Source organism: Oncorhynchus gorbuscha, linkage group LG13 (genome assembly GCF_021184085.1).
Source record: "Oncorhynchus gorbuscha isolate QuinsamMale2020 ecotype Even-year linkage group LG13, OgorEven_v1.0, whole genome shotgun sequence".
In the NCBI taxonomy this organism is placed as follows: Eukaryota; Metazoa; Chordata; class Actinopteri; order Salmoniformes; family Salmonidae; genus Oncorhynchus; species Oncorhynchus gorbuscha.
The window spans coordinates 51,568,250-51,595,041 of NC_060185.1; the positions used below are offsets into that span (position 1 = coordinate 51,568,250).

Consider the following 26,792-nt stretch of genomic DNA (forward strand, 5'->3'; position numbering starts at 1 on the left):
TGTGGGCAGAACTGAAAAAGCGTGTGCGAGCAAGGAGGCCTACAAACACGACCAGCTCTGTCAGGAGGAATGGGCCAAAATTCACCCAACTTATTGTGGGAGCTTGTGGAAGGCTACCCTAACCGTTTGACCCAAGTTAAACAATGTAAGGGCAATGCTACCAAATACTAATTGAATGTATGTAAACTTCTGACCCACTGGGAATGTAATGAAAGAAATAAAAGCTGAAATATATCATTCTCTACTATTATTCTGACATTTCACGTTCTTAAAATAAAGTGGTGATCCTAACTGACCAAAGACAGGGAATTTTTACTATGATTAAATGTCAGGAATTGTAAAAAAATATATATATAAAAAATACTGCGCTGCAAATGTATTTGGCTAAGGTGTATGTAAACTTCCGACTGTGTGTGTGTGTGTGTGTGTGTGTGTGTGTGTGTGTGTGTGTGTGTGTGTGTGTGTGTGTGTGTGTGTGTGTGTGTGTGTGTGTGTGTGTGTGTGTGTGTGTGTGTGTGTGTGTGTGTGTGTGTGTGTGTGTGTGTGTGTGTGTGTGTGTGTGTGTGTGTATTGACACCTCCAGCACTGAGATTCAGTGCTTTAGACCGCTGCGCCACTCAGGAGCCCTTTAATTCCTCATGCACAAACAGGCCAGTTCTGAGTAACCTCCCTCCTAGTTGGCTGATGAGGAAATAAATTGGTCAATCCCTTCATTTTGAATGTTTTCTGTGTGTTAAAGTAGGCATAGGCTATAATGTGTTTGTTACTACCCAGCAGAGCAGTGTCTGTGTTAGTTGGGCCTGTTAGGGCTGGGTCTGTGGGCTTGGCTGGCTCAGGGCCCGTGGGCTGACCCAGCACTCCTGGGTGTGGTGACTGACCGCATGATTACATCCATGCGGGGGGATGTTTACTCTGCTTCATCAACCCAATCACAGGCCAGGCTCCTGATTGTGGCTCATCACTGTCCTATCCTCTGTCGGCTGGCTGTCTGGCTGGGAGAAGGGTGGTTACTGTAAGAGTAGTTGATCGAGCTGAGGTATTCCATGCCTCTGTGATTGTACTCTACAAACATGGAATTGGCTAAACAAACCCAAATGGAATTGTACTAGCCAATTACTGTTCAGGCATGAGCAGAGTGGTGATTCTATTAGTTACACTGATGGATTTGGTCTAATATGTAGTCTAGCAAGCCTTAGCTAGGAAGAAGACTTTGAGAACACAAGTCTACATGTTTGAGGCCTTTGCATCCTAGCCACCCCTGATTTGAATGTAAGACATCTGAACTTATGACCCTCTCCCCCTCTCTAGACTACCTGGCCAAACACGGGAGACTGAGCGAGCTGGAAGCGCGGCGCAAGTTCTGGCAGATCCTGTCAGCGGTGGAGTACTGCCACAACCGCAACATAGTCCACCGAGACCTGAAGGCTGAGAACCTGCTGCTGGACGGACACATGAACATCAAGATAGCAGGTAGGCGGTCGGTGCATTAAAGCCAGAAGTTTTGTCTGTTTTTTCCTGATCCAATTACCTGTGACGTTTTTGACAAAGTTACATGAATTTTGCAACCCTACTCTTAGTGTTTCAGGGTAACCTAAGAATAATCTTGGAATTGCCAGCGGGATGGACTGTGTGAGATTTTCACAAAGTCATGAAGAACCTGTAAATCGACATAGGCCTAGAAAATGGAAACCAAGTCTTTTATATTGCAGTGAGAACAACTTCACAACTTGTTTTGATCAGAACATTGCTGTTGGATTACATGGCCAGGAGCAATGACCTCAGCGACAGTTCAGTTCTGAAATGTCTAACGACCAGAGCAGGCCATTTGCACTGTGTTGAGAGGCAACCAAAGTCCCCCAGCTAGATGAGGGAAGCGGGAGCTGAAGCTAGGCCGTACTGCACAGAGCCCTGGGCTGCTGTTGCATTATCAGGAAGATGGCATTTTGAGCGGGCCAGTGAAAAATGTCATCGAGCATCTGGGAGAGTGCCAGGCGAGAAGGAGTGTTCTGAGTTTCAGACACGGTGATACGATGTGCGCATGCCCACAGAGTCCCCCTGTTCCTGCTCCAGGGGTGTTAGATCTAGGCTATTCCGGACAGTGACTGATGGAGAGAGAGACGTGGCCCGGGGCTTCCTAAGAAGCCTGTTTTCCTTCCTTGGCCGTGTTCATTAGGGCAGGAATGGAAATCGTTTCCAAACATTTTTCAGCTGAAAATGAAAATGAGTCCCTGTAGTCCCTCGGTTTTAGTCAGTTTTGTTCTGTTTGATGTCTAATGAACACAAACCAGTCTGTCTCTCTGGGTGTAAGAGAAGATGATCAGTTGTTGTGAGTGGTGGCGGGTGGTTGCTGTTATTACCAAAGGCAATATTGCCACCACAATAACTCCGATCCAATTGTTGGGGAAGGTACTTATTTTGAGAAACTGACCAATGAAACGACATTAACCTAGGATTACAAATACATCAAGCAGGCACACAAGAACATTGGTACATCCTGTGCTTTGCTTGGCTTAGATGAGGAAGTTTGTTGTTTTGTTCGAGTCTCTCTGGATTTAAGAGACTCACTGCACAGAGAAACAGATAAATATTCCCCCAGTGATATTTAACCCCTGTTTTACCTCACTGAAGGACATTGTGTGGTTCATGTTTCATCCTCAAATAAGAGGATTTACTGCCACATTAGTCCCCCTTTCTAAAGGTCTCCTTTTGTATACCCAGAACTGCCCTGGTGGTCAATCGCTCAGAAGCTCTGTGGTGCTGTGGTGGTTGATGGTCAGTCAAGGAAAGGTCACCCAAGTGCCAGGCAGCGGGGGGTGTTGCCTTTGTTTCCACTTCAAAGAGTGTGTGTGTGTGTGTGTGTGTGTGTGTGTGTGTGTGTGTGTGTGTGTGTGTGTGTGTGTGTGTCTGTGTCTGTGTCTGTGTCTGTGTCTGTGTCTGTGTCTGTGTCTGTGTCTGTGTCTGTGTCTGTGTCTGTGTCTGTGTCTGTGTGTGTGTGTGTGTGTGTGTAAGCGAGCTCAGCACGTTCTAAGAAGCAGCCTGATCATGCACTTATCAGGAAGCCTCTTAAATGGATTGAGAAAACATTTGATCACAGGGGTACACCCCCCCCATAGTATGTCTTGTTTTATTGTTCATGGACCAAGCTGAAAGGCCACCCGCTACACAGAATAACATGTTCATGGTGCAGGTGTTATATCATCATTCAGCCACCCCCTCATTCATCCTCCCCAGTGGTGGAAGTCATTTGATATGGCCAAAATGTATGCTTTTGTACCTCAGACAGGATAATACCACACACACATTTCCCCAGCTGTATAAATCTCCATAGTAAGCTGAGCTCTCTATGCACTTGTATCAACTTGCGCAAGGACACATCGCATTATCCCTCATTATAAACACACAACCACTGTTGGCTACTAGCTAGCGTTGACCCCCCCCAATATTTGGAACAGTAAGTAGTCTAGATAGTGTCTACATCCCATATTACACTTTATTCTTAATTTAGTGCACTACTTTTGACCAGAGCCCTCCTCCGAAGTAGTGCACTCAATAGGAAAAAGGGATCCATTTGGGACACAGAGTGATCGGGGCTGGGCGCGGCGTTGCACAGCCCACCGTCCACACATAGCGAGCCCCTGGCCTGTTGGGAACATTGACGTCAGCCAGCCGCGCTGCTCAGTATGCAGCCCGCAAAGTGGGTCAGCTCCTCTGATAAACCCTCACTCCTTCCTTAGTCTGCCTTGCCGTGACTCTCACCGTCATATCATTATCTCACCTAGTCTATTTTTTTATTTTTTTTATTTAACTAAGCAAGTCAGTTAAGAACAAATTTTTACTTACAATGACGGTCTCGGGCAGAACGACAGATTTTGACCTTGTCAGCTCAGGGATTTTGATCTAGCAACCTCTCGGTTACTGGTCCAACGCTCTAACCACTAGGCTACCTGCCGCCTCAATCTACAACTTACTTATAGGCTTGAGGTGTAGGATTGACCGCTTCTTTTGTCTCTAGTTCAAATGTAGGCTAAAGCCAAGGCTAAATCTAGACGTACGTGTACCATGCCTTTGCCTCTCATTGTCACATTTTGACCTTGATGCAATTGCATTGCTAGAGCCAATTTGTCATGTGAGGTATAAAAAAGGGGGGGAGAAGCATATTTCAGATTACTATCATTCAGTAAACCCAGATTCACAGTATTACTAGACTATAATCCAGACGTGCATGGGATGGATTTTGTGTACATTTTAGATGACGGTTAAGAAACCTTGTGTTTTAGATAGGCTGGTCAATGGCAATGCTGCCCTGCTGCTGTTAAGTGTGTGATGTGCAGTCTGGTATACAGAGTTCAGTGTGTCAAATCGGAGGGCATGTTGTCCGGTCCTCTGGCAGTCTCTATGGGGGTGCCACAGGGTTCAATTCTCGGGCCGACTCTTTTCTCTGTGTATATCAATGATGTTGCTCTTGCTGCGGGCGTTTCCCTGATCCACCTCTACGCAGACGACACCATTCTATACACTTTCGGCCCGTCATTGGACACTGTGCTATCTAACCTTCAATCGAGCTTCAATGCCATACAACACTCCTTCCATGGCCTCCAACTGCTCTTAAACGCTAGTAAAACCAAATGCATGCTTTTCAACCGATCCCTGCCTGCACCCGCTTGCCCGACTAGCATCACCACACTGGATGGTTCCGACCTTGAATATGTGGACACCTATAAGTACCTAGGTGTCTGGCTAGACTGCAAACTCTCCTTCCAGACCCATATCAAACATCTCCAATCGAAAATCAAATCAAGAGTCGGCTTTCTATTCCGCAACAAAGCCTCCTTCACTCACGCTGCCAAGCTTACCCTAGTAAAACTACCCTACCGGTCCTCGACTTCGGCGATGTCATCTACAAAATTGCTTCCAACACTCTTTCTTCTCAGCAAACTGGATGCAGTTTATCACAGTGCCATCCGTTTTTGTCACTAAAGCACCTTATACTACCCACCACTACGACTTGTATGCTCTAGTCGGCTGGCCCTCGCTATATATTCGTCGCCAGACCCACTGGCTCCAGGTCATCTACAAGGCCATGCTAGGCAAAGCTCCGCCTTATCTCAGCTCACTGGTCACGATGGCAACACCCATCCGTAGCACGCGCTCCAGCAGGTGTATCTCACTGATCATCCCTAAAGCCAACACCTCATTCGGCCGCCTTTCGTTCCAGTACTCTGCTGCCTGTGACTGGAACGAATTGCAAAAATCGCTGAAGTTGGAGACTTTTATCTCCCTCACCAACTTCAAACATCAGCTATCTGAGCAGCTAACCGATCGCTGCAGCTGTACATAATCTATTAGTAAATAGCCCACCCATTTTCACCTACCTCATCCCCACAGTTTTTATTTATTTACTTTTCTGCTCTTTTGCACACCAATATCTCTACCTGTACATGATCATCTGATCATTTATCACTCCAGTGTTAATCTGCAATATTGTAATTATTTGCCTACCTCCTCATGCCTTTTGCACACATTGTATATAGACTCCCCTTTTTTTCTCTACTGTGTTATTGACTTGTTAATTGTTTACTCCATGTGTAACTCTGTGTTGTCTGTTCACACTGCTATGCTTTATCTTGGCCAGGTCGCAGTTGCAAATGAGAACCTGTTCTCAACTAGCCTACCTGGTTAAATAAAGGTGAAATAAAAATCAATTTAAAAAATACATCACAGTGTTTCCTTTAGCTGGCAATTGCCCGTTTTTGCCTTTATGAAAAGGCCATTTAAATAAATCTGTTGCCGGCCAAAATGACTGGGAGAAAAATGCTGTTTATTCATTTATGGAAATACCAGTTGATATAAATACATTTGACCGTCATGCTTTTCAGTCTATAGGGTAATTTGCATAATTTAGAGGAATTAAATTGTGTATTTCCGTTAGTCATAATGTAGGCATATCTTATTTATCCAGCACAACTATCAGACGCGCACAGCATACAGAGACAATTTTGAGTGTGATTTCTGCTGCAGCTCCCAGTTGATTGCTGCTGGTGTAAAACACGTGCTTTTATAAGCCAATTCCTTGCGCAACCATTCTAAAGGCATGTTGTTAACAGTTTTGGTGCACAATTAAAATTCTATGTTTTATTTCTCAACTATTCATTGAAGCACACCTCCCATTAAAGTACAGGCAACAGGCTATCATATTAGCGTGTCACCCATCACTTTACAATGTGAGCTGGAGGCAGTATGCACTTTGAAATTATATGTAATTGTTTGAAAGCTGAAAGTTTTATTTCATGTTATGAGGCATGTCTTACCTTGCTTCAAAGTCGCCTATAGGCAAAATACGACCATGGACTTGAAGGTAATTATTTTATAAAGATTTCATAGGCGGTGCATGAGTTTCAAGGTTGGGGAAAATTACAATTTATTCTACTGTTCTGTGTACCAGTTATTATTTTATATGTGCATTTTCATGGAACTGTTCCATTTCAATAATAAAGTATTTTTTAAATTAAAAAAACGTTCCTACATTACCGAGCAGCAGGCCAGGTAGTCGTACCTGCGTGCTCAGGCTCCCTAAAACATTTATCAGTACAGAGAAACGGGGGATGTTCATCTTAAGATGAATGCACTAAGCTGCTCTGGATAACACTGTCTGCTAAATCTCAAATGAGTACAGGCGGAGACCAAGCACGCACCCCTGAGTGGCCCGTGTTGAGGGTCAACATGGCGGATGTGTTGTTGTCTACCCTCACCACTTGGGGGCGGCCTGTCAAGAATTTCAGGATCCAGTTACAGTGGGAGGTGTTCAATTCCAGTATCCTGAGCTTAGTGATGAGCTAGTAGGACACTATCGTGTTGAATGCTGAGCTATAGGGAGCCCTCACTTCGGCAAATCTGACCACGACTCAACCTTGCTCCTACCGTCCTCAAACAGGATGTACCCGTGACTAGAACCATTCAACGCTGGTCTGACCACGCTTCAAAATTGTTTTGATCACATGGACTGGGAAATCTTCCAGGCAGCCTCAGAGAATAACATTGATCTATACATACGCTGGCTCTGTGAGTGAGTTTATAAGGAAGTGCATTGGAGATGTTGTGACCATTAAAACCGACCCTAACCAAAAACCTTTGGATGGCGGCATTCGCACGAAACTGAAAGTGTGAACCACCGTATTTAACCATGGAAAGAGGACTGGGAATATGTCCTCAGCATGCTCAGACAAGCTGGCTGGTGTGTTTATGGACATATTCAATCGCTCCCTATCCTAGTCTGCTGTCCCCACATGCTTCAAGATGGCCACCATTGTTCCTGTACCCAAGAAGGCAAAGCTAACTGAACTAAATGACTACCGCCCTGTAGCACTCACTTCTGTCATCATGAAGTGCTTTGGGAGACTAGTCAAGGATCATATCACCTCCACCTTACCTGCCACCCTAAACCCACTTCAGTTTGCATACCACAAAAAACAGGTCCACATACGATGCAATCACCATCACACTGCCCTATCCCAAGAGGAATACCTATTTAAGAATGCTGTTCATTGACTACAGCTCAGCATTCAACACCATAGTGCCCTCCAAGCTCATTATCAAGCTGGAGGCCCTGCGTCTCAACCCTGCCCTGTGCAATTGAGTCCTGGACTTTCTGACGGGCCGCCCCCTGGTGGTGAAGGTAATAAACAACATCTCCACTTCGCTGACCCTCAACACTGGGGCCCCACAAGGGTGTGTTGTGAGGGCACTCGAAGTGTGGTATCAGGAAAACGACCTCACTCAACAAAACAAAGGAGATTATCGTAGACATCTGTGTACACATCCCAGACGAACTGAAATGGTCCACCCACACAGACAGTGTGGCGAAGAAGGCGCAACAGCGCCTCTTCAATCTCAGGAGGCTGAAGAAATTTGGCTTGTCACCTAAATCCCTGACAAACTTTTACAGATGTACAATCGAGAGCATCCTGTCGGGCTGTATCACCGCCTGGTATGGCAACTGCACTGCCCTCAACCGCAAGGCTCTCCAGAGGGTGGTGCAGTCTGCACAACGCATCACCGGGAGCAAACTACCTGCCAGGACACCTACAGCACCCAATGTCACAGGAAGGCCAAAAAGAGAATCAAGATCAACAACCACCCGAGCCACTGTCTGTTCACCCCGCTACCATCCAGAAGGCGAGGTCAGTACAGGTGCATCAAAGCTGGGACCGAGAGACTGAAAAACAGCTATCTCAAAGCCATCAGACTGATTAACAGCTATCACTAACTCAGAGGCTGCTGCCTACATAAACTCACTAGTCACTTTAAACATTGCCACGTTAATAATGTTTACATTACTCATCTCATATGTATATACTGTATTTTATACCATCTATTGCATTTTGCCTATGCCACTCACCCATATATTTATGTGCATATTCTTATTCTATCCCTTTAGATTTGTTTGTATTGGGTGGTAGTTGGGGATTATTTGATTACTTGTTAGACAGTACTGAACTGTCGGAACTATTTTGAAATGCACAAGCATTTCGCTACACTCGCATTAACATCTGCTAACCATGTGTATATGACCAATAAAATGTTATTTTGATTTGTAATCAATGAACAGCGTTCATATGTAGGTGTTCCTCTTGTCCAGGTGGGAGAGGGCAGTGTGGAGCGCAATAGAGAGTGTGTCGTCTATGGGACGGTATGCAAATTGGAGTGGGCCCAGGGTGTCTGGGATGATGGTTTTGATGTAACTTGTGACCAACCTTTCAAAGCATTTCATGGCTACAGATGTGAGTGCTACGGTGCGACAGTCATTTAGACAGGTTACCTTGACGTTCTTGGGCACAGGGACTATGGTGGTTTGCTTGAAATATGTAGGTGTTAGACTGGGTCAGGGAGAGGTTGAAAAGGTCAGTGAAGACACTTGCCAGCTGGTCAGTGCATGCTCTGAGTATGTGTCCTGGTAATTCTTCTGACAATGCAGCCTTGTGAATGTTAACCTGTTTAATGGTTTAGCTCACATTGGCTACGGAGAGCAATGTCACACACTCGTCCAGGAACAGCTGGTGCTCTCATGCATGGTTCAGTGTTGCTTGCCTCAAAGTGAACATAGAAGGAATTTAGTTTGTCTGGTATGCTCACATCATGCTCACTCTTTGTAATCCGTAATAGTTGTAAGTCCTGACACATCCAACAAGCGTCAAAGCCGGCATAGCAGGATTTGATCTTAGTCCTGTTTTGACATTTTTACTCTTTGATGGCTCGTCGGAAGTCTTAGCGGGATTTGTTATAAGTGTCCGTGATTGATGTGGTAAACTACTCAATGTTATCGTTTGAATCACGGGAACATATTCCTGTCTGTACTAGCGAAACAGTCCTGTAGCTTAGCATCCACTTCATTGGAACCCTTCCATATTGATCGTGTCAATGGTACTTCCTGTTCGAGTTAGTCAAATGTTAGTCTGAAGTACTGCCTATGGGCTTCCCACTGGGCCTTGGTCAAAAGTAGTGCCCTAGAAATGGAATAGATTTGCGTTTAGGATGCAGACAGGGACACTGCTGCAGCTTGATATGGGTTGATCTTGGACATTGGATCTCACAGGGTCGACAATCACTCAGGGAGGGGTGAGCGCATCATTTGGCCGGAGCAATGAAGAGACTAAATCAATTTGAAAAGCTGTTGAACACTGCTTTGTGCCACGAGGTCCAACACTACCTGCCCCCATTACGTAAACCAGATTATTAATATTTGTATTTGTCGAAACGCATCTTCTTCCCTTGGCTTTATATAGCTGTGATGATGGTGATTAAAAACAAATACTAAAAATAGTTATTCATCTGATAAATGTTAGTTGTTACAACAGGGTCCTTTAACACCGTCGGGCTCCACAGATAACGGTCTCTCCATTCTCATACTCGAGGGCAACGACACTGAAATGTATTCAAATAGAATCTTAAACATAAGGAACAGACAAGTGAGGGAGTGAGACAGATAGAGAATGAAAGGGGGGTGGGGGGGGGGCAATTTGCAAAAGTAAAAGCGAGCGGCTTCATACTGGTAAAAGATTTGGCAACACGTTGTTGGAAGTTGAAGCTATGATTAAGATCAAGTTGTAAGTTTGTCTCTCGCTCTCTCTTCCTTCCTTGGAACAATCAAAACAGTCATTCTATGAGCTAAAGTCAGTCTCCTGTGAGATGACCTCATGAAGGCCCAGCTAGCCCATCAATGGCCGCAACACACAAATATGTGCATTACATATTGCGCATTACATATCGCATTGGCAAAAAAAAAGCAACGTCAGGTTGTTCTACAGTGCGTCCTAAATAACACCCTATTCTCTAAATAGTGTGTACTCCTTTTGACCAGAGTAGTGCACACTATATTTTGACCGCATGCACACACACATTTGTTTGTTCTAATCTGGATCTAGCTTTAAAGCTACCCCTGTGCTATAGGTAGTCAGTGAATCAGCCACCTTCTGATCCTCTGACCCGTCTGCTGTTTCTCCCTCTACCTCGCTCTCTTTCTCCCTGAGTAGTCACTGTTCTGTCTGCATCTCCCTCTGTTCCGAGCCGTTCCCTTCCATCCTTCCCTCACCTCTTACCATCCGTTGCTCACTTACTCAGCCAGCCAAATGTGCCCAGGCAGAACTCTCCATACTATCTATGGTCAGAAGAACTCAAGGTGAAGGTGTGTAATAATGAAGTTAACCGTGTCATTCTCCCCTTTGTTAGATTTTGGCTTCGGGAACTTCTTCCAGCCCGGAGAGCCCCTGGCCACGTGGTGCGGCAGCCCACCCTACGCCGCTCCGGAGGTGTTCGAGGGACAACAGTACGAGGGCCCCCAGCTGGACATCTGGGTAAGACAATGCTCTTGTTTGCATCCTAAATGGCCTCCCTATTCCCTCAATAGTGCCCTATTGGCCTTGTTCCCAAGTAGTGCACTATATAAGGAATGGGCTGTCCATTTTGGGGACACACCTGCTCTGCGAGGAGTCACAAATACTGCTACTAGTACTGCTAGTATTACACACAGAGTGTCCCCGAACTGACTGTACATTGTCTTTGAAACTGGACCTACTCTAATCATGGGCATTAGAAGCAATATTGAGGCCAACCAATGTGCTTCCGATCAGATTAAACAAAGAGAAAACTGGGGCAAAGTGCTGCGTCCCAAATGGTACCCTACTCCCCACATAGTGCACTACCTTTGACCAGAGCCCTATCAAAAGCAGTGCACTGTATAGGGATTAAGTTGCCATTTGGGATGCAGCCAAGGTGCTCAACTGAGAGGTGAGATTTTTTTTAAAGATACTGGACATGATTGCGTTGGGGGATCTGATTGTGAATCAACAACCCTAGTCTGCTGATCAATTGTTTGCTTTCCCTCTAAACCTTGCAGTGATAAGTTTATGATAATTACATCTTGCCATAAACCAAATAGCCCTACCTACCCTCTTTTTTCAAAGGTGCCGTGAAAACATCATGTGCGAGCATAAGATTTCCCAACCTCTTTTTATAGCCCTCCCTGTTTTACGGCATATTGAACTCGCCCTCGCATACATCTAGGTACCTTTGTACATGATTGATCTCGTTATGTGAGTGTAAAGATTTTTTCCACTGCAGCCCCTGACCTAGTGTGTGTCTGTCTGTCTGCGTGCATGCCTGCGTGGTTGGCTGTCTCAATGTAGAGTATGGGGGTGGTGCTGTACGTGCTGGTGTGTGGCGCCCTGCCCTTCGATGGCCCCACCCTGCCCGTGCTCCGACAGCGCGTCTTGGAGGGTCGCTTCCGCATCCCCTACTTCATGACAGAAGGTGAGACTCAATAACATAGTGCTTACACCCCAAAAAAAGCCTGAAGTAACACCAATGCTCCTATGGAAAAACACCATCCGAAGCCAAAAAGCAGTCTGTGTTGTTGGAAAGGTTTTTGTTCGTTGGTGGATACCAGTAGAGGACATTAAAGGGGCAATACGGGATATGAAAAACAACAAAATGGTCACTCCATCGCTTGTTTTGGTAAACTGCTGAGGGATGGGGCTGTAGAATTTTAATCTCCTCGAATCAATGGCGACATAATTTAATAGTCCCCAAAAATGTATATACCAATCCCGGATTACCCCTTTAAATGGCTGCTTGGAGCTCTTCAGAATCCACTCTGTTGTGTCTCACCACTGCACAGGGGTCTAGCATGTAAGGAATAGCTTTTGACATGAGGCTCAACTGCATTGCATAAATACCTGTTCGAAACACCTGTCCAAAATGGAACCCATCTACTACTAGGGCAGGGAATTGCCAGGGACATCATGATACTATATATATATATATATAAGACTGTTGCCATCAAGTGAAAGCGAAAGGAACTGCAAGCAACTGCCTTAGAATTCTAGATTCCCAATGAAAATATTGAAAAGAGAGTGACCTCAACTTTATTTTGAGATATATATATATATTTTTTTTGTATTATATTTATTTTTTAGGCGGAAGATCAGCTTTACTATTGCAGATAGATTGTAGCTTCCATCAATGTAGTTGGCTGCATCATTTCCAATCCCCCATATATTATTTTTGTAAATATATACAGTTGAAGTTGGAAGTTTACATACACTTAGGTTGGAGTCATTAAATCTTGTTTTTCAACCACTCCACAAATGTCTTGTTAACCTCTCATGCTAGGGGGCAGTATTTTCACATCCGGATGAAAAGCGTGCACAAAGTAAACTGCCTGCTACTCAGGCCCAGAAGCTAGGATATGCATATGTTAGTCGATTTGGATAGAAAACACTCTGAAGTTTCTAAAACTGTTTGAATGATGTTTGTGCGTATAACAACTTATTTGTCAGGCAAAACCCCGAGGACAAACCATCCAGGAAACAAAAAAAAGTTGAGGTCACTCTCTTTTCAATGGTTTTCATTTGGAATCTAGAATTCTAAGGCAGTTGCTTGCCGTTCCTTTCGCTTCCACTTGATGTCAACAGTCTTTAGAAATCAGTTGATGTTTTTCTTTTGAGTAATGAAGAATTAAGGCTGTCCAGAACGAGGGTCGAGTGAAGTGTACTGTTTGATAGAGGCACGCGACCTGAAAGCTCGCTACACTTTGTTTTCCTCCGGTATTGAACACAGTTATCACGTCTTAAATTTGATTGATTATTTACGTTAAAAAATACCTAAAGTTGTATTAGGAAAGTTGTTTGAAATGTTTGTACAAAGATTACAGGTAATTTATAAGATATTTTGTAGTCATGTGTCGCGAGTTGGAACCAGTGTTTTTCTGGATCAAACTCGCCAAATAAATGGGCATTTTGGATATATAACGACGGAATTAATGGAAAAAAAGGACCGTTTGTGATGTTTATGGGACATTTTGGAGTGCCAACAGAAGAAGCTCGTCAAAGGTAAGGCATGAATTAGATCTTTATTTCTGAGTTTCGTGTCGTTCCTGGCGGGTTGAATTATGATTGTCTGTCTTTGTTTGATGGGGTGCTATCCTCAGATAATAGCATGGTTTGCTTTCACCATAAAGCCTTTTTGAAATCTGACACAGCGGCTGGATTAACAAGAAGTGTATCTTTAACAAATTATAGTTTTGACACGTTGGTTAGGACATCTACTTTGTGCATGACACACATCATTTTCCCAACAATTGTTTACAGACAGATTATTTCACTTATAATTCACTGTATCACAATTCCGGGGGGTCAGAAGTTTACACACACAAAGTTGACTGTGCCTTTAACTTCTTGAGTGTAGGGGGCAGGATTTTTGTTTTTGGCTAAAAACGTACCCATTTGAAACTGCCTATTTCTCAGGCCCAGAAACTAGAATATGCATATACTTGTCACATTAGGATAGAAAACACTATAAAGTTTCTAAAACTGTCAAAATATTGTATGTGAGTATAACAGAACTGATATTGCAGGTGAAAACCTGAGGAAAATTAAACCAGAAAGTGCTGTTTTTCCTGAAAGCGCTCTGTTCCATTGGATGCCTTGCCTCCATTTTAAAGGGATATCAACCAGATTCCTTTTCCTATGGCTTCCTCAAGGTGTCAATAGTCTTTAGACATAGATAGTTTCAGGCTTTTATTTTGAAAAATGAGCGAGAAAGATAACATCGTGTCAGTGGATGGCTGGGTGTTCGCAGAGTAAATAAAAAACGTTTGACATGTTTCTGTGGACATTACGGATACTATTTGGAATTTTCGCCTGCGATGTCGTAACCGCTTGAGCCTGTGGATTTCTGAACATAACGCGCCAAACAAATGGAGGTATTTTGGATATATAAAAATCTTTATGGAACAAAATGAACATTTATTGTCTCGTGAGTGCAAACATCCGAAGATCATCAAAGGTAAGCAATTTAATGTATTGCTTTTCTGACTTTCGTGACCAATCTACTTGGCTGCTAGTGTTTGTAATATTTTGTCTACTGAGAGAGATGTTCTTACAAAAACGCTTGTTATGCTTTCGCCGAAAACTGTATTGAAATGTGACACGCCAGGTGGATTAACAACAAGCTAAGCTGTGTTTTTGCTATATTGCACTTGTGATTTAATAATTATATATTTGTAGTAATTTCATTTGAATTTGTCTCGCTGTATATCAGCAAGTGTTGATGAAAATGATCCCGCTAAAGGGATGGGTGCGTGAAGAAGTTAAACAGCTTGGGAAATTCCAGAAAATTATGTCATGGCTTTATAAGCTTCTGATACGCTAATTGACATCATTTGAGTCAATTGGAGATGTACCTGTGGATGTATTTCAAGGCCTACCTTCAAACTCTGTACCTCTTTGCTTGATATCATGGGATAATCAAAAGAAATCAGCCTCAGAAAAAAATTGTAGACCTCCAAGTCTGGTTCATCCTTGGGAGCAATTTCGAAATGCCTGAAGGTACCACGTTCATCTGTACAAACAATAGTACTAAAGTATAAACACAATGGGACCACGCTGCCGTCATACAGCTCAGGAAGGAGACGCGTTCTGTCTCCTAGAGATGAACGTACTTTGGTGCGAAAAGTGCAAATAAATCCCAGAACAACAGCAAAGGACCTCGTGAAGATGCTGGAGGAAACCGGTACAAAAGTATCTATATCCACAGTAAAAACATCCTATATCGACATAACCTGAAAGGCCGCTCAGCAAGGAAGAATCCACGGCTCCAAAACCATAAAAAAGCCAGACTACGGTTTGCAACTGCACATGGGGACAAAGATCGTCCTCTGAAACAAAATAGAACTGTTTGGCCATAATGACCATCATTATGTTTGGAGGAAAAGTGGGGGAGCTTGCAAGCTGAAGAACACCATCCCAACCGTGAGGCACGTTTGACCCAAGTTAAACAATTTAAAGGCAATGCTACCAAATACTAATTTAGTGTATGTAAACGTCTGACCCACTGGGAATGTGCTGGAATATACCTTAGCCAAATATATTTAAACTCAGTTTATCACATTCCTGACATTTAATTCTAGTAAAAATTCCCTGTCTTAGGTCAGTTAGGATCACCACTATATTTTAAGAATGTGAAATGTCAGAATAATATTTGAGGGAATTATTTATTTCAGCTTTTATTTCTTTCATCACATTCCCAGTGGGTCAGAAGTTTACATACACTCAATTAGTATTTGGTAGCATTGCCTTTCATTTGTTGAACTTGGGTTAAACGGTTAGGGTAGCCTTCCACAAGCTTCCCATTATACATTTGGTGAATTTTGGCCCATTCCTCCTGACAGAGCTGAGTCAGGTTTGAAGTCTTTGCTCGCACACGCTTTTGCAGTTCTGCCCACAAATGTTCTATAGGATTGAGGTCAGGGCTTTGTGATGGCCACTTCAATACCTTGTCTTTAGTTGTCCTTAAGCCATTTTGCCACAACTTTGGAAGTATGCTTGGGGTCATTGTCCATTTGGAAGACCCATTTGCGACCAAGCTTTAACTTCCTGACTCATGTCTTGAGATGCTGCTTCAATATATCCATATAATTTTCCTGCCTCGTGATACCATCTAATTTGGGAAGTGCACCAGACAGTCAATGATACAGTAGAAAAAGCATATATACAGTGTGTGCAAATGAGGTAAGATAAGGGAGGTAATGCAATAAATAGGCCATGGTGGCGAAGTAATTACAATATAGCCATTAAACACTGTAGTGATAGATGTGCAGAAGATGAATGTGCGTAGAGATACTGGGGTGCAAAGGAGCAAGATCAATAAATACAGTATGGGGTTGAGGTAGTTGGATGTGCTATTTACAGATGTGCAGTGATCTGTGAGCTGCTCTGACAACTGGTGCTTAGTTAGTGAGGGAGATATGAGTCTCCAGCTTCAGTGATTTTTTTTTGCAGTTATTTCCAGTGATTGGCAGCAGAGAACTGGAAGGAATGGTGGCCAAAGGAGGAATTTGCTTTGGGGGTGACTAGTGAAATATACCTGCTGGAGTGCGTGCTACAGGTGGGTGCTGCTATGGTGACCAGCGAGCTGAGATAAGGCGGGGTTTTACCTAGCAAAGACTTGTAGATGACCTGGAGCCAGTGGGTTTGGTGACGAGTATGAAGCGAGGGCCAGCCAATGAGAGCGTTGAGGTCGCAGTGGTGGGTAGTATATGGGGCTTTGGTGACAAAACGGATGGCACTGTGATAGACTGCATTCATTTTGTTGAGTAGAGTGTTGGAGGCTATTTTGTAAATGACATCGCCGAAATCGAGGATCAGTAGGATGGTCAGTTTTACCACGGTATGGTTGCCTGGTTGCTTTGTTGCAAAATAGGAAGCTGATTCTAGATTTAATTTTGGCTTGGAGATGCTGAAGGAGAGTTTACAGTCTAACCAGACACCTAGGTGTTTGTAGTTGTCTACATATTTTAAGTCAGAACCTTCCAGAGTAGTGGTGCTGGACGGGCGGGCAGGTGCGGTCAGCGATCGGTTGAAGTGCATGCATTTAGTTTAACTTGCATTTAAGAGCAGTTGAAGGCCACGGAAGGAGAGTTGTCTGGCATTGAAGCTCGTCTGGAGGTTAGTTAAGTGTCCAAAGAAGGGCCAGAAGTATACAGAATGGCGTCGTCTGCGTAGAAGTGGATCAGAGAATCACCAGCAGCAAAGCACCCCCACAACATGATGCAGCCACCCCTGTGCTTCACGGTTGGGATGGTGTTCTTCGTCTTGCAAGCCTCCCCCTTTTTCCTCCAAACATAATGATGGTCATTATGGCCAAACAGTTCTATTTTTGTTTCATCAGACCAGAGGACATTTCTCCAAAATGTATTATCTTTGTCCCCATGTGCAGTTGTAAACCGTAGTCTGGATTTTTTTATGGCGGTTTTGGAGCAGTGGCTTCTTCCTTGCTGGGCGGCCTTTCAAGTTATGTTGATATTGGACTCGTTTTACTGTGGATATAGATACTTTTGTACCTGCTTTCTCCAGCATCTTCACCGGGTCCTTTGCTGTTGTTCCGATTTGCACTTTTCGCTCCAAAAAAAAACGTTCATCTCTAGGAGACAGAACGGTATGATGGCTGCGTGGTCCGGTGGTTATTACACTTGCGTACTATTGTTTGTAGGTAAACTGCGATATGACTACAGTTAATCAGGGTGATTTCCCCCCCCCCCACAAATAGACAGGTATTTTCCTTTCCAAGATCTTATCTATTTTTGCTAACTTTCTATAAAAAGGTATTGGAGTGAGATCATTTCTTTCTTTCGGGATATGTATACCGAGTATGGCCACATCCCTGTCAGACCATTTTATTGGTAAACTACACGGTAATGTAAAAGTTGCATTTTTTTGTATGTAATAAAGTTCACCAATCATAATTTGATTTGAATCCAGAGAGGTTAGAAAAAGTATCTAGATCCTCTATTATGCCGTGGAGGGATCCAAATTGTGTATTTAAAAGAACATGAATCGTTAGCGTACAATGACACCTTTGTTTTTAAGCCCTGGAGTTCTAACCCCTTAATATTATTGTTGTGGGGGTCAACAGGCTTTGTTCAGGGAACTATTTAGTCCTTGTTGAGAATGTAGGAGTGTTACTTAAGCCCCCTCGCCTGCCTGCCTGCAGCCCCCTGGCCCACTCCGGTCCTGTACCCTCCTTTTGCTTCAGACGAGAAGAACAGAGTGCCGTTTCCTCCTCCATTTCCTCCCTACATGTTCTCACACTCTGCTACACGCACGCACACACACACAGTACGGTACAGAGGCTCTCTATAACAAATCAGGCAGCACTGTACTGTTGGTACACTGCTTTGTTTTACCTCCAGTACTGTACATTCTTTGAAGTCAGTATTGAAGTTGCCCTGGGCTATTGGGTGTAACATAAATCTGAGATAAAGAAAGCAGGGGGGGGGGGGGGGGGGGGAGTGTTAACTGTCCCAGCCCTGAATATTTCCATGGTAGTGTCATAATGTACAAAAGAGAAAAGAAGAGGGTCAATGTGGATTACATAGTTTCTCTTTCTCTCGCTCATCCCTCTCTCTCTCATACCTCTCTCTTGCTGGCTTTCTCTCCCAGAGAAGTGCTCATTTGGCAGCAGAGCAGTCATCATGAATAAGACCGTAGATCGAAGGATGAGGATGAGTAGGTTGCTCGGGCTGAAGAGGTGAGAAGAGGAGAGACGCAGACTGGCGCGCACGCGCACAGAAACACACAGATGCAAACACACGCACAGCCTCAGCCCAGTGGGCGGTAATCCTATTAAGACCCTGCGGTTAGTGACGTCAAGCTCATTTAGCCGCTAACTGAAGGTTAAGAGTCCTCTCCATCCTCCTCTATGAGAGACGAGGGAGAAGGAGAGATGGAGAGGGATGGAGTTAAGAAGTCAGAGAGAGTACGAATAAGAGGGGGATAGAAAGAGGACAACGGGGGATGGGGCTAGTGAAAGGAGAGGGGACGAGCCCACTGTGCATTCCTGCCTGAGATCATTTGTTTTTCTTAGCATGAGTAGTGGAGGCGCTCCTTCACTCCTTCCCTGTGGCCTGCCCTGCTTCAATAGAACCGCTTTGTTTCCCCCAATGTAACGTTTCAGCTGGAGCTCTCTCTTCACTCAAATGAGGGTTTTCTTCCCTCTGTACTCTCGGTACATGGTACACACAGTACACTCAGTATCACTGTCCCGGGCTGCGTGTTGTTGTGTATGGTCTGATGTGTCAGGGGAAAATGTGTAAAGTCAGACGTGACAAGAGAACACTCTCCTCTCTGTCATCAGACAATGTCTCAAGTGAGGGCTCTCTGTAATGGTTCCGAGTACCAGGGATTGTACATACATTTTCTTCCCCTTTCTCTCTCTGTCTCCATCTTTATTATTTTGTTCTCTCCCCTTCTCCCTCTCGTCCTCCCTCTCCCAGACTGCGAGCACCTGATCCGGAGGATGCTGGTGCTGGACCCGTCCAAGCGTCTGTCGGTAGCCCAGATCAAGGAGCACAAGTGGATGGCGCTGGACGTGCCGGTGCAGAGGCCCATGCTGTACCAGCAGGAGAGCGACCTGGGCGTGGGCGAGTACAGCGAGCAGGTTCTGCGGCTCATGCACAGCCTGGGCATCGACCAACACAAGACAATCGAGGTGAAAGATGACCGCGAGAGATGGCGCCTTGTTTCTTATATAGAGCTCTGGTCAAAAGCAGTGCACTGTAAAGGGAATAGGGGTGCCATTTTAGAACGCAGGCAATATCTACGCTAGCAGAGCCGGCTTTAGCCTTTTGGTGGCCCTAAGCAAGATTTGGTTGGACGGCACCCACCTCGTGGCAAAACAACACTGTTCCTTTTTTAGTCGCTTATGTCTGGAACCGACCCCTACACTAGCAAACTAAAGAGAATGAAGCAATGTGTTACTTTATTTATTTTAGATTTTATTTAACCTGGTAAGCTAGTTGAGAACAAGTTCTCGTTTACAAGTGCGACCAGGCCAAGATAATGCAAAGCAGTGCGACACAAACAACACAGTTACACATGGAAGAAACAAGTGTACAGTCAATAACACAATAGAGAAAGGGAAAGTCTATATACAGTATGTGCAAATGGCGTGAGGTGGTAAGGCAATAACTAGGCCATAGTAGTGAAGTAATTACAATTTAGCAAATTAACACTGGAGTGATAGATGAGCAGATGATGATGTGCAAGTAGAAATACTGGTGTTGTGCACGGATTCAAACTAGTGTGCCAGAGTGGATATTGGCTGTATCTCTTAATCACACCTTATTATGAGTATTGATGTTGGCACAGCTGTGGTCCTCTAGCTCAGCTGGTAAAACATGGCTCTTGCAATGCCAGGATAGTGGGATTCGAACTAGCGACCTTTCGCTTACTGGCCCAACGGCTAGGCTACCTGCTGCCCTATGTGTAGTGGCTGTTTCAAGAAAACCAAACCATATATTACATTCAGGGTGAGGAACAATCTAACATCAAGTTATAAAATACTGAACTATCCCTTTAAAGATGCACTATCCAGAAATTCTAATAGTTCGCCTTATTTCAGTTTGTGACAAAAACAAGCAAGTGTCGTGTAGAGACTCCATTGTACCATCTAAACCAGTGGTTCCCAACCTTTTTTTGGTTACTGTACCACCAAGTGAATTTTGCTCTGTCCAGTGTACCCCTGAAGTACTCCCCGCTCGTGCATTTCACCAGCAGGCCTATGATCTCCTGAGTCTTCTCAAGTACCCCCTGTGGATAGGCCAAGTACTCCTGGTTGGGAACCACTGATCTAAACCGCTGTGAAATATATTTTTTACAAAAAAAAAAAATAAACTTAAGTACGGGATGCATAGAAGTGGTGCACATAGAACAAATCTACCTCTTCAATGAGTGACAGATCTATAACTCAGATTTCTATGTGAATTTGGTCGGTCGGGTCTCCCAAAAAATTACATATTGCAGCTTTAACATGGTTTGTTCCTCCCTGTGTCCAAGTCGCTCCAGAACAAGAGTTACAACCACTTTGCTGCTATCTACTACCTGCTGGTGGAGCGTCTCAAGTCCCACCGCTGCAGCTTTCCTGTGGAGCAGCGGCTTGACGTACACCAGCGCCGGCCCAGCACCAGCGCCGAGCAGACTGTCGTCAAGGTAACCCCCGCTATCTTCGTCGCCGGTTTTCAGTGCCACAAAGCAGATCTGTCTGTGTGGTGCATTAGTATGGTTGTCTGTGGTCCTAATGATCAAAGACATTTCCATTCACACACCTGGCTTTTCAAAGAACATGTATTCATTAATTCATTAATGAAGCGTCTTTTCTCTTCCTTTCGCTGACATCTTTTTTTTCCTCCTCTATCCATTCAACTTCCTTTCTTCCTTTTTTTCTCTTTCTGTTACCTTTCACCCTCTTCCTCTCTTTCTTTGATTCACTCTCTATCCATTCCTTTCACCCTCTGTCTTTGATTCGCTCTCTATCCATTCCTTTCACCCTCTTCCTCTTTCTTTGATTTGCTCTCAATCCATTCCTTTCACCCTCTGTCTTTGATTCGGTCTCTATCCATTCCTTTCACCCTCTTTCTTTGATTTGCTCTCTATCCATTCCTTTCACCCTCTGTCTTTGATTCGCTCTCTATCCATTCCTTTCACCCTCTTCCTCTGTCTTTGATTCGCTCTCTATCTATTCCTTTCACCCTCTTCCTCTTTCTTTGATTTGCTCTCTATCCATTCCTTTCACCCTCTGTCTTTGATTCGCTCTCTATCCATTCCTTTCACCCTCTTCCTCTTTCTTTGATTTGCTCTCTATCCATTCCTTTCACCCTCTTCCTCTGTCTTTGATTCGCTCTCTATCCATTCCTTTCACCCTCTTCCTCTGTCTTTGATTCGCTCTCTATCCATTCCTTTCACCCTCTTCCTCTTTCTTTGATTTGCTCTCTATCCATTCCTTTCCTCTTTCTTTGATTTGCTCTCTATCCATTCCTTTCACCCTCTGTCTTTGATTTGCTCTCTATCCATTCCTTTCACCCTCTGTCTTTGATTTGCTCTCTATCCATTCCTTTCACCCTCTTTCTTTGATTTGCTCTCTATCCATTCCTTTCACCCTCTGTCTTTGATTTGCTCTCTATCCATTCCTTTCACCCTCTGTCTTTGATTTGCTCTCTATCCATTCCTTTCACCCTCTTTCTTTGATTTGCTCTCTATCCATTCCTTTCACCCTCTGTCTTTGATTTGCTCTCTATCCATTCCTTTCACCCTCTTTCTTTGATTTGCTCTCTATCCATTCCTTTCACCCTCTTTCTTTGATTTGCTCTCTATCCAATCTTTTCACCCTCTTCCTCTTTCTTTGATTTGCTCTCTATCCATTCCTTTCACCCTCTTCATCTTTCTTTGATTTGCTCTCTATCCAATCTTTTCACCCTCTTCCTCTTTCTTTGATTTGCTCTCTATCCATTCCTTTCACCCTCTTCCTCTCCTTCTTTGATTCTTTCTCTCTCTCCAACTTTTATCCTCATCTCTTTCTCCTGATCTTCTTCTCTCATTCTCTCTCGCTCTCTCTGTACCCCTCCATCTATGTCCCCTACAGCCGAGCGGTGGCACCCCCCAGGTGGGTCTCTTGCCCCAGGGGGTGCGGGGTCTCCTACGCTCCCCGGCCCTGCCCCAAGCCTCGGCCGATGCCTTTAACTTCCCGCAGTCGCCTCTTCTGCCTGAGCACAGCTTCATGGTTGAGGACGTGGCCACTCCTAAAGTAAGTCACGACGCCAAACAACATGTAATCTAAGGTTACGAGCTATTCTGAACCACCCTGGCCTGTGGACACCCACTATGTGGAGTGTTATCCAGTTTTCCAGCTGGATACAAACAAATTGATGTTCATATTGAACAAACTCAGGGAGAACCTCCCCTGTTTGAAAACGTTGCAAAAGGTTTTCTCCTACTGAACACGACCCTGTGGTGCACTTATTGCAACTGGACAGTGGTGACGCTACAGAGGACCGATCCCAGGCCACCCCAAGCCCGACTGGCCACTGCAGTTGAGTTATCCAAGAGGGGACTCTTGTCTGTATTTAATTTAGTTTAGCCCACTCATGCTGCCTTCTCCTTTCTCCCTCCTTTCCTCCCCAGGGGGCTCTTTGTTCAAGGCTGTCCCCAATGCCCCACAGCCAGGCAGCGAGAGAACAGAGCGTTGCCAGTTTGGCACTCTATAGAGCAACAACACAAAATCAGCTGAGGACTGACACAGTCCAGCCCCAGTTCCCTCTTACCCCCTTTTATACCTTGTGTGGGAACTTCTAGTTAATTCCACCTGAGGCTGCATCCTAAATGGCACCCGACTCCCTATTTAGTAGTGCACTACTTTTGACCTGGGCCCTGGTCAGAAGTGGTGCACTATAAAGGGAATATGGTACCATATGGGATGCTGCCTGAGTGATGGATGGTGGTAACTGCGTCACAGTTATGTTATGAAAGAGCTCTGACTCACATTTCACTGAGGTCGGGGCTCCACAGGGAGAGTACATAAGCTGGGACCGTGACAGTGTGTCTGTGTGTTAACCTCGTTCAAATCCCCTGTCCTATTCTGACCCCTCCTGACCTGGACCTGCTGCTAATGCTACTTGGCTGGCCCCCATTCTCTCTTCTGCATCCCAAATGGCGCTCTATTCCCTATATAGTGCACTACATTTGATCAGGTCCCATAGATTCCCTATGGGTCATGGTCAAAAGTAGTGCACTATATAGGGAACAGGGTGCTATTTGAGATGCACTCTGTCTGTGCACCCTGCCCTAGCCACAGCCTGGTTATCGGAGGGGGAATGGAGGGATGGGTCTTGCCCTGTGAGCAGGTCCCCAGAGCCATTAAGGCTTAGGCACTGGGCTGGCTGGGTCTAACAGTAACCGCAAGGCCAGCTGCCCCTCGCTAGTTTACGTAAGCCACTACACTCAGTCCCCTCTGTCTGTCTGTCTGTCTGTCACTGGCTGGGGCCACACATCTGATATGACAGCTGCCAGTTCTTTACAGCTCGGGCACAATCAGAGACCTCTCTCGCACACACACACTTAGTGTTGGACCATGTGACATCTGCTGTACTCTTGTCCCTGCACGTCTGGATCCAGACTCTCTCCCTTACTCCCTCCTCCTCCTCCTCCTCCGCTAAGTGTCTGTCTTTATCTGTGCCAGACTGTGACCTTTTCTTCCAGCCTGGCCAGGCTTTAGCATTCGACTTCGCTCCTGACGTCAGCACTCTACGTTGAGCAATCTACCATTCCCCTGCTTTCTGCTGTGTGTTGAACAGCTGCCTTAGTTTTATTCTGACCATTATTTATCACTTTTACAACCAATTTTTTTCTTAACTTACAAACTATACTTAAAAAATATATATATTAACCCTCATTAAAAAATGCTGTGTAGGAGAGAGAGGAGAGAGCAGGAGAGAGATTAAATCAAAATAACGCTCAAGTGTTATCTTGGTGAGGGAACACGGCGTGGCCCCTCAAAAACAAGGAACTAGCCTGATCTCTGCAGCAGGAGCACCAGCAGCAGTAGCACCAGCAGAACACATGACCAGGATGCTGCTTGTTGAGGCCGTTCCCTCTGCCCTCCCTCACTCTTTATGAGCCCCTGCTGGCTCTATGCACTGTAGGGACTAGGAATGAATCCCAAATGGCACCCTGTTACCTATTTTAGTGCACTACTTTTGGTCAAACTAGTGCACTAATAAGGGTATAGTGTGCCTTTTTTCCCCACCTTTATTTAACTAGGCAAGTCAGTTAAGAACAAATTGTTATTTTCAATGACTGCCAAGGAACAGTGGGTTAACTGCCTTGTTCAGGGGGCAGAACGACAGATTTTTACTTTGTCAGCTCGGGGATTCGATCTTGCAACCTTTTCGGTTACTAGTCCAACGCTCTAACCACTAGCCTGCCTGCCGCCCCTTTTGGATGCACATTAGGCACTAGTGCAGTAATAGGCTGGTGTGGCCTGGGTTCGTGCAGCCAGCCCCTCTCCGTCCCCAGTGTGTTGAGTAACAGGCAGCATTCCTGGCCTAGCACGCTTCAGGGGACTGGGTTCAGGAATTGTACGAAGCGGCTCTGACTGGAGGAGCCCGGGGTTCTGGTTACCCCGGCAACTCATCCAGATGATCCGTGTCAGCGAGGGGGTGTGTCAGAGAGGCAGACAAGAGTGTGTGCGTGCGAGTGCGTGAGAGATTTGTGTCAGAGGGAGACATTTGTGTGCGAGAGAGACACTGAGCGAGAGGCGTGTGTGACGAGCGAGCCTGATTGCGTCTGTCTCTGTGGAAGAGTCCCTTGCAGCACTTTCGGCCAAAGCACACTTCCTGTACATGCATACCAGACTTCCTCCCCTCTCCCCTCTTACAGTGTCTGAGCAATGGTGTGTGTGGGGGGGGGGGAGAAAGAAATGGCAGACACATTTGGTTTACTCACCCAGTCCCCAAGCCTTGCAGGATTGTAGGTGCAGAGCTGTCCACTCCAATAACACAAGTGGAGAGGGCCCTCTGGATGTGCACATTAGGGGAAAGCTGCCTGGTCATGAATTAATAGAGGAGCCATTTACTGTGTGTGTGTGTGTGTGTGTGTGTGTGTGTGTGTGTGTGTGTGTGTGTGTGTGTGTGTGTGTGTGTGTGTGTGTGTGTGTGTGTGTGTGTGTGTGTGTGTGTGTGTGTGTGTGTGTGTGTGTGTGTGTGTGTGTGTGTGAGACCGAGGAGGTCCCATTCACGTCATAGTCTCATGCTACCCATAGGCATGAAGATAAATGGGGAGAGCAAAGTGTAATGGAAGTGTTTAGGTGAGACCCTCTCTCATGATGAGTAACCTTGCCTGGGTGCTCCCCAGAGAGAATGCCCTGAGAGTCTGTGTTGATAACCCAGTTTGAACTCTATAGCGAGTTCCCAAGGACTATGGGATGAAAATGAGCTCTTTTGCAAACAACTGGCACTTGAGCATTGATGTGGAAAGGGAATTAATGTCCACTGTCCCTGTGAAATACATTTCATAAATGGATTGCTCCAGCAAACAACTCACCGGTCTTTGCCTTTAGGTGAATGGCTGCATGCTGGACCCCCTGCCCCCCACAGTGCTGCGCAAGTCCAGCGCGTCGTCACCCAGTAACATGATGGAGACGTCCATCGACGAGGGTATAGAGACGGAGGAGCCCGACGCCGAGGACGACCCCGCCCACCTCTTCTCCGCCTTCCAGACGGCCCGCTTCGGCCAGCGCAGACACACCCTGTCCGAGGTCACTAACCAGCTGGGCCCCGTCATCAACCAAGGTAAGATCTGAACCAAGGCTTTGGGACATTAGCGAATCATATAGGTCATTGGCTAGATAGGGGACATAGGCCTGCTAAGCCAGCAAGTATTGCGTATGTGAATGGTGAAAATGTGCGCTTCCAGTGCAAATGGTTATTTTAAAGGCACCACATTTATTCATAGGTGGATGAATGGATAAATGAATGAGTGGATGGACTGGTTTTATTTATTTATTGTATCGAGCTGAGGCAGGATCAATCGGTTAATAAAAACCGAAATAACTTGATTTCTGGTTAATTTAAGAAAGCTAACCTTAGTGTGTTTTGGTTATTGAGGCAATTAGACCATTTAATCTTCTTAAAAAATAAATAGTTATTTCAGAATATTCTGGTAAGTTAACTGGCTAAGTCATTGGTCTTGCTTCGTAGCATACCTCTTACCTTACCCGGGAAACGGGCTGTGGCGATTATGGAATTTGGGGTAACGATTAATTGTCATGCAAATGGTCACTGTTATATTCAGAATTATTATTATTTATTTATTTTAGCTTGTAATGCATCTTAATACATTATTTGAAAATGTAGCTATCACATACCTAATGAATACAAGACACCTTCAGTGACACCCTTGTCTCTACCTATA

General features: G+C 45.0%; 1 protein-coding gene across 1 annotated transcript in view; it reads left to right on the plus strand.

The window, feature by feature from the left end:
- Window positions 1–26,792, plus strand: part of sik2b (salt-inducible kinase 2b) — a 66,647-nt gene that overhangs the window by 32,505 nt on the left and 7,350 nt on the right. The window contains 7 exon segments of the mRNA XM_046294920.1: window positions 1,309–1,470; window positions 10,723–10,847; window positions 11,679–11,802; window positions 19,325–19,539; window positions 20,886–21,038; window positions 22,468–22,629; window positions 25,939–26,170. Coding sequence (XP_046150876.1) covers window positions 1,309–1,470; window positions 10,723–10,847; window positions 11,679–11,802; window positions 19,325–19,539; window positions 20,886–21,038; window positions 22,468–22,629; window positions 25,939–26,170 — 1,173 coding nt within the window.